The sequence below is a fragment of the Curcuma longa genome, chromosome 11 (genome assembly GCF_044706935.1).
Source record: "Curcuma longa cultivar G26 ecotype Majalengka, Jawa Barat chromosome 11, ITB_CL_G26_1.1, whole genome shotgun sequence".
In the NCBI taxonomy this organism is placed as follows: Eukaryota; Viridiplantae; Streptophyta; class Magnoliopsida; order Zingiberales; family Zingiberaceae; genus Curcuma; species Curcuma longa.
In genome coordinates this window covers 11,124,105-11,132,632 of record NC_133871.1, presented here as the reverse complement: position 1 = coordinate 11,132,632, position 8,528 = coordinate 11,124,105, and the positions used below count along the sequence as shown (strand labels likewise).

The window sequence follows — 8,528 nt, the reverse complement described above, 5'->3', positions numbered from 1 at the left end:
GGGCTTGGGGCCGACGCTTACTGCCTTCTCGCTTCGGCAGCTCAGGAGACCGCTGCATCTCCTCCTGCCGCCGCCGCCGGCGAAGCGTTGGCGTTCCACTAGCACATTGTTTTCTTATTTGGATGCAATTTGGTTTAACTAATTCACTAGCACATTGTTTTTCATCTCTGAATACTTAGATGTTGAATTTGATGTATAAAAGTCTTGTTCTGTGTTGGGATTTTGATGCGTGACCGCCATGAAAAAATTTTGGTGTCATTTTTGGTTATGCTGATAAACTGTGTTAGTCAATTCAAATAAGAGGAGGGGAAAGGAGAAGAGGAGGAATAAGAAGTGTAGTAGTACTAGAGAGAACACCTTGATTGGAGGAGTCATCTTGCTAAAGAAGTTTGATACTTAGCAGAAGATGCTCATGACTCGGGAGGAAGGGTTTTGTCCATGTGGAAGATGCTTGTGATGAAGATGGAAGATACTCATGGCTTGGGAAGAAGAGTTTTGCCCTTCTTGATGAAGATGCTCAGGGTCACAAAAGACGATCATGATGAAAGAACTTCAAAATGACTCATCCACTTGCATACTAGGTATTGGAGCTTCTCGCGCGTTGCTCAGTAGGTGGAATGAAAATTTTTGCTCATGTATGGTTGGTTGGTCTTATCTAGAGTAAATTTAAACGAAAGTATTTAGCAAAAAGAAAACTTTTTTGGGGCTCAGATTATCCTTGTGTTTGACAACATAGCTCCCCTTTCAAAAGAATACGAGTGTTTATTTGGTGAGAGAACCATTCTTCCATTTTTACTCTAATTCCAAAGGACCTTTAGGATACAGATGATCGCTTGTGCTGGTCCAAGAAAAGCAACAAAGAATGTTGTGTATGCCGCAATATTTTTAAAGACAATGTGTGCTTGTTAGTCGATGCTGCATTTATATTTTTAAAGACACTAGAGAAAATAGAAATTTCATTGTATTTTGAACTACAAGTGTTCATGGTATGAGGTTGAAACTTAATTTCGCTCTGGTTAGAGTTGATTTTTCTTAGTTGATAGTATCTCTACCTGTTCACAGTTTTAGATGTTTCACTTTATTGTGGCTCACAACTACCGTATTTCTTGTTTGGATGTATTTCTTTCAACTATGCTTTACCCAACATTTTTGAAATTGGCTGACCCACGTCCAAATTATCTGAGTCCTAATGGGTTTGGCCAATGGTGATCCAATTTTGTAATTGTCATGTTTGAAAATCTAAGGAAATTTGCTAGATTTGATCAGAATAAAAAAAGAAGGTTGGATCTGCTGAATAGTTGTAGAAATTGGTCAATGATCAACATAAATCTTCTGAAATTGGATGACTTTTTTGAGTATTAGTTGATCTAAAAGATTTGTACAACACATAATTATCAAATACAAAACTCATATAGATCCAATATATACAAAACTATTTAACTCTGCTAGAAAATAGATTAAATTGATGGATGTAAATTGATTTGATAAGTCAATATAAATTGTTTCTTGAATAGCTTAATACTAGAGTTTATGGGAGATGGATATAGTCATTGTTAACTCATATTATTAATATATATCTAGAAATATACTATATTTAACTCTATTATTATGATTGAATATCATTTGTCGTATATCAAGTTATTTGATTTTTCACCTGTTGTGATTTTTTTTTCAAATGAGTGTCTGATCACTTGTGCTAGCAAGCCGATACTACCAATACTTGGATGTTTTCACCATCAGATCTAGAAATCAATACCGATTTTGATAATCATGGTCTTATTCTGATGCCTTTTAACTGAACCCAGAAAGAGAAAAAGAGATCAGAAGATGGGTGATGATATTCAAGAGGCTAGAGGAGCATTGTGGGGTGAATCTGAATCATCTATGACAGTGTCGTCATTGTTGTCTGTATTTTGTAACGATTGAAATTCCTTAGTAATGTTGTCACCAAAATGGGAAAGGAAAGGTGTTTAGTGCAAGAGGAAAGAGTAAAAAAGTGGATAAAATATATTACAACTAATAATAGTTTTATGGTGTACAACTTATACTTTTAAATGGTACAAAGTAATAGGCAAGACATTTGATGTATATCATATAACAGTTAGCTACTGCCAAACTTAGTAACTGTGGCATTTAATAATTCAAAGAGTTTCTATTTTATCAACAACCAATATATCAGATGAGAATACAAAATCATGCATGCCATCAATTTAATTATAATATACATGAAAAAGCAAACTAGTCTGGTAAACAAAAATTCAATTAAACTTGGTAGAAAATCAAAAGAGTGCCTTTTTATCTACATCTCCAAAAGGGTGTCTCTCTTGCAAAAATTATGAAAACAGTGCCCCATTTATAATTTTGTCCAAAATATGCTTTTGTGCTCTACTATGGAGCACTTTGTACAAAGCAGCATCACCTTGGAGTTGCTTTGCATAAAACACCACCTCCTTGGAGCTGCTTTGTACAAATCAACTCCAAGGTGGTGCTATTTTAACCAAAACTAGGACGTTTGGTCAAAACAACTTCAAGGTTGAAGCAGCTTTGACCAAAGCAACTCCAAGGCGGTGGCTCCAAGGTGGAGGTCACAGAGATATTTTGGGCAGAAAATTATAGGTGGAGCGTTATCTTGATATTTTTTTCAAAGTGGGATGCTCTTTTGGTGATAATGATAATAAGAGATGCTTTCTTGATTTTTTGCCATTAATCTTATTATTTTATCAAATCCTAGATGGTTACATTTTATAGTAAAATTGCATATTCTTCTTAGTCTAGATGAGTACATTTTATAATAAAATGTTTTCTATTAAAACCTAGATGGCTACATTTTATAGTAAGATTTCAGATTCTTATTTAATAGTAGATAATATATTATTTATTACTGCTGAATTTTTCTACTTCCAAATAATAAAATGGTGTTATTACTTATAATCTAATGTAATTAATACTTTGGTCTTATTTATTTATTATGTATAGTTATTAGAATTATGTGGAATACATAATACGAACTCCTTCAGTTATTATATAGATTTACTAGTGACTACTAAATTGCTCTAGTATTTGTTAATACTAAATAGATATTGATGTAATATTGAATAAATTCTATAATACTCAAATAAATCTGGAATCTGGATTTGTATTATATAATAAAAATAAGAAGAAATTTAATAGTATTAATGGTGGTTTAAAAAACTTTCTAGCCAAGGTAGATTTTGAAGGGGATTATATAACGGTTGCATGACCACAAATGGGGTTAGCATGCACAATTAAGAAATCTTCTTTGGTTCATTAAACCAATTTTAGGCGAACTAACTTAGCTTGAAACTCTAAGTTGCCCTATTTGGTAGCTTAGACCTTGTAAGTACTAATTTAAACACTTATTTTGTAATCGATAAACACTTTAGCTAACAAAATAACAATTTTTAATATTTTTTTATCCACATATGCCACCGCATATCATATGTGCACTATGCATGGGTCAACTATATACCCCTTGCATGTGGTTTTTGAAACTTTGGTACTAATACCTAATAGTTTAATATTATATATTTTACATATGATATTATTGATGATTTAAAATAATTATTTATGATTCAATTAATTTTATTATATCATAGTTAATTATTATGATATTATCTACTCGATACATATATAATTATCTCATATATTAAATAATTTCATTATGATTTTCCCTTATTTTTTATATTTCCTATTGTTAAATTTATCTTTTTTCTCCGATTTAAGTTCTGTTGATTTGATACTGATGTCTTTGTCATAGTTGGTTTCCGATATCTATACCATTTTGCAAACTATGGTTTTACTAGTTCATGGGCTTATGCTTTCCTTAAGGATCCTTTATTAAAGATAATATTTAATTGGGGTCGCACATTAGACATCAGCATGGGTTCTGATCTAGAAGGTTTCATCTAGCAATCTTGAAATTGAAATCTAATGTACATTTGACATTTATTACAAAGAAGGTCATTGTTTATATAACACATATGCTCCATATTCTAATGTTTGTTAGTACATCTGTGTTATATTACAAGATCAACTTCAATTGCTAATCACAATGAACTTTATGTGAGCCTACTTATAAGTAGCCTTCATCATGTGTGAATTTCTTTGTTATTAACACAGCCTATTATGCCTCCCTACTACTAACCTTTCTTGAAGAATAAATTGAAGTGGATCACTTCTAATTCATGCTAAATTTACATTGTCAAATTATGTTAAATTAACAGACGTAGCTTAGAGATATTAATGGAACCTGTTTTTTTTTTTGTGAAATACTGAAATTGAAAGAAAAAAATCCTAATGCTATTCCAGTCTAATGGTGTCATTGTTCATCTCACTACATCCTAATTTAGTTCACTGAAGTAGCCCAGTGGTGTTGTACTGTATTTATATGTAAATCTTAACATGTTTTGACATTTTATTAGGCATTTTTTAAAATCTTGTGTGTGTGTGTTTACAATCAAGTTTCTTTTGGTAAATCTAAATCAAATATGACCACCTTCACGCTCTTTGTATTTTTTTTGATGGGTAAGGTTCTTGAAAAGTGTGTCCCAAACATTTCTTGGCTTGTAGATTAGGTAAGTTGTACTAGCAGCTTTAATCAAATTATTCACCACTATTTGGAAATTATGTGATTTTGGATATCTTGTGTTAGGCTGATGTTCAATGATTGTTTGAGAATAAATTGCAAATATGGACTGACTTGTTTTGCTTTTTAAACAGGGGATTTAAAGCTCTAAAGCAAACAGTCAAACTTTATTATAGATTAGGCAAATATAAGGAGATGATGGAAGCCTACAGGGAGATGCTGACATACATCAAATCTGCTGTTACACGAAATTATAGTGAAAAATGTATAAACAGCATAATGGATTTTGTTTCTGGTTCTGCAAATCAGAACTTCAGTCTTCTGCAAGAGTTCTATGAGATGACTCTGAAGGCACTTGAGGAGGCAAAGAATGAGGTTACTGGCTAATAAAATTTTGTCCTTTCATGTTCTTAAAAAGAGTGACTCCTTATCATAATGATCTGGTGGATTGCCAGCTAATTCTTATGAGTTTCTGCAGAGACTTTGGTTCAAGACAAATCTTAAACTTTGCACAATTTGGTTTGACATGCAAGAATATGGAAGAATGAATAAGGTGGATCTCTGAATTGTAATTATACCTCGAAGTTATGCTTTTTAATTTGTTGAACTGTTGCATTGGTGCATCCAGATACTAAAAGAACTCCACAAATCTTGCCAAAGAGAAGATGGTACTGATGATCAAAAGAAAGGCACACAGCTTTTAGAGGTCTATGCTATTGAAATTCAAATGTACACTCAGACCAAGAATAACAAGAAACTTAAGGTGGGATCTTCTTTTGCAGTATTGCTTTGTTGCTTTCTCATTTTACTCTTTTTTATGTCGAAGATGTGGTTAAATGCTTGACTTAGCTTTGGCTAGGCAATGCATCAGATAACAAGTCTAATGCTTTGATTGGAATGTTTAATTGTGAGAAAATTTTGATCAGATTATGAAGAGAAATTGCTTCATTTGACACAAAACTGCAAATTTCATAATCAATATGATAGTAGTGAAGTATAGATGGATTCCAAGGTTAATTCAAATATAGTTTCTTCAAGTTGAGTGAGGTGATCCTATTTATTATGATTTTATGAGTTTGTTTCAATATTTAAACTTACATGTAAATTTATATGTGATTGCTGACAGCTATTAATCATTGATTTTTTTTATTTCTCAACATACAAGATCTTATTATCCCTTGGTTATGATGACAAAAGTAGATACATGGACACATGTTCACGTGTTGAGTTTATGATCACTGTTTGATCTTGAACTTTTCTCTTGTCTATTTTAAGGGCTTGAAATAAAATGTATTTATATCTGCTACATGTATTGATCACAGCAACTGTACCAAAAAGCTCTTACCATTAAGTCAGCAATACCTCATCCAAGAATCATGGGTATAATTCATGAATGTGGTGGGAAAATGCACATGGCTGAGAGACAATGGGCAGAAGCAGCCACTGATTTCTTTGACGCCTTCAAGAATTATGATGAAGCTGGGAATCAGCGCCGTATCCAATGTCTCAAGTATATAAATATCTTATTATTCTTATTTATTTTTATGAAATGCAGAATATGGTTTTGTCCACTTTTACGGGTATTTTGGTTCCAAGGTTGATGAAATGCAGATTGTGGTTTTGTCTCAAATTGTATTACAGGTATTTGGTTCTTGCAAACATGCTGATGCAATCTGAAGTGAATCCCTTTGATGGACAAGAGGCAAAGCCGTAAGAATACCTGAACCCTTGTGATTGCCAATTTCATTCACATGATCTTGCTTAAGCTCACTTGGAACCTTTATGCAGTTACAAAAACGACCCTGAAATTTTGGCAATGACTAACCTTATAGCAGCATATCAGCGCAATGAGATATTAGAATTTGAAAAGATTTTAAAGGTACCTTGTGTATATGCTGTTAATATTTAACTTGGAAATGCAGTAGTTGATGCCGAGCTATCCTTACAGAACAACAGAAGAACCATTATGGATGATCCTTTCATCAGAAATTACATTGAAGATCTTTTGAAGAATATCAGAACTCAAGTTCTCCTTAAGCTCATAAAACCATACACACGAATCAGGATTCCATTCATTTCAAAGGTTATTGATATCCATAGTTATCATTGCTCTGGAAAAGACATGCTATCTGCTTTTAGATTTTCCTCACTCCAGTTGAATTACTATAGTTTTGGAGTGAGAAAAGGCACTTATTGTTCTCGTTGCTTAGTTTTCCCTTTCACATTGCACAAGGATAATTCCGTGAGCATCAAGGATAATGGCAGAGGGGTATGGAACTTTTTCCAAGTTTCAACATAGGATGACAATTGAATCTAAAACACTTTAGAATTTCCTGTTATTCTTAATTTCAGTAGAATTAGTATCATAATTTTGTGAATTGCTTCTCACATGTTCCAAACTTCATTAAACTAAAAAGTATAAGAAATGAGCTGCAACTTCTTTGGTCGATGATATGAGTACTAATAGAAATTTTCCTTGGAATTAATCAGTCTAATATTTGAGGAAAGGGCAAGGGTTGAGTAAATAGTGATAGATTAAACATTACAAATTTGTTGAGTCAAGGGCTCGGTCAAGTAAATATTGATAGGTGTATTATAGTCAGATAAGGATATACAAGTGTTTCATTCATCTTGTTTCCCTTCTGTAAAGAGTGAGTTTCCACTTTTCAATCACTCCAAAATACAAATATTTTCCCCCTTTTCTTTCATTTTGTGCATTCATCCAACCTTCCAAGTCTTTAAGGAGGCTGGTCTTATTTTATTGGGTAATTTTGGGACTTGCACTAGAGTTTCTGGAATCAAGGGTTTAACTATTGAAGTGATTTATAAATTTGCTAATGTGCTTTTGATCAAATATGATTCAGAGGTTTGGATGTGCCCTTGGCAAATTTCTAGCTTTCATGACATTCATGTTGATTTTCTTGAGCAAGATTTGAGTGAATTCTGCTATAAATTTTGAATACATGTCCTGCCACTTTCATCCCTTTGTTACTACCACGTACCTACATTATCCAAGGAAGGTATTACTGATCCTATTTGACTCCTTACATCATCAGCATGTATTTCCAATTTTGGTGATCGTTTGGACCTGGCTGCTGTTTGTTTCATTTGGAATTGTATGTAAACTCAGTTCCATTTTCAGGAACTCAATGTGCCGGAGAAAGACGTAGAGCAGCTATTAGTCTCCTTGATTTTGGACAACCGTATCCAAGGTCACATTGATCAAGTCAACATGCTGTTAGAGCGGAGCAACAGGTCTCATTTTTTCACCCATTGATTTTCCCCACCTTTCTTAAGGAAAAATGATTCCTTGTGCATGATGCGCTACCTTGATTTGATGGTTTTTGTACAGTTCCAAGGGCATGAAGAAGTATACTGCAATAGACAAGTGGAATACTCAGCTTAGATCACTATACCAGACTGTTTCCAATAAGATAGCATGAGGCTGAAGAGCTAACTCCACTTGCAATGGAGTCATTTGGATTAGCTTCTACATCTCAATACTTAAAAACTGTATGCTGTCCTTGGCTCCTTTTTGTTGGGTTGGGTAAAAATGCCCACATGATGTGGGTGCTATACAGGACTTGCTCATTGAAAATGATGATTTGCCCGAGAAACCGGTTTGGATACTGGATTCCTTTTTTTTGTTGGTGCATGGATAATGATTTGGGAGAGAACATATTTGGCCTGCCTTGTTTGCTTCGGTGTTGCTCGCATGTATGGAACATTGACTCCCTTGCCGAGGGGTGCAATTTCGTAGGGGGTGTGGCCTCGGATTTGTCGTCATTTATTCATCAGATATTGTTGGAGTCTTGGCTATTTTTTGTCAAATGATGAATAGAAATTGGGCTGTGCTTCTCGAGGTTCGTCGATAAGCCTTTTGTTTCATTTTAGATCTAAAACAAACATCCTTCTTTATCCA

At 33.6% G+C, this 8,528-nt stretch overlaps 1 protein-coding gene across 2 annotated transcripts in view; it reads left to right on the top strand.

Annotated features, from left to right (window-relative positions):
* Nucleotides 1-8,528, top strand: part of LOC141841692 (COP9 signalosome complex subunit 2) — a 16,046-nt gene extending 7,518 nt beyond the window's left edge. Inside the window, exons 4-12 of one of the 2 annotated variants that reach the window (XM_074729873.1) lie at nucleotides 4,741-4,981; nucleotides 5,085-5,159; nucleotides 5,235-5,369; nucleotides 5,929-6,116; nucleotides 6,248-6,316; nucleotides 6,395-6,485; nucleotides 6,555-6,689; nucleotides 7,749-7,861; nucleotides 7,959-8,528. In XM_074729873.1, the coding sequence (XP_074585974.1) occupies nucleotides 4,741-4,981; nucleotides 5,085-5,159; nucleotides 5,235-5,369; nucleotides 5,929-6,116; nucleotides 6,248-6,316; nucleotides 6,395-6,485; nucleotides 6,555-6,689; nucleotides 7,749-7,861; nucleotides 7,959-8,049 (1,138 nt within the window). In that variant the 3' untranslated portion in view covers nucleotides 8,050-8,528. The remainder of the gene's footprint in view (nucleotides 1-4,740; nucleotides 4,982-5,084; nucleotides 5,160-5,234; nucleotides 5,370-5,928; nucleotides 6,117-6,247; nucleotides 6,317-6,394; nucleotides 6,486-6,554; nucleotides 6,690-7,748; nucleotides 7,862-7,958) is intronic. The other variant, XM_074729874.1, reaches the window with a different exon arrangement.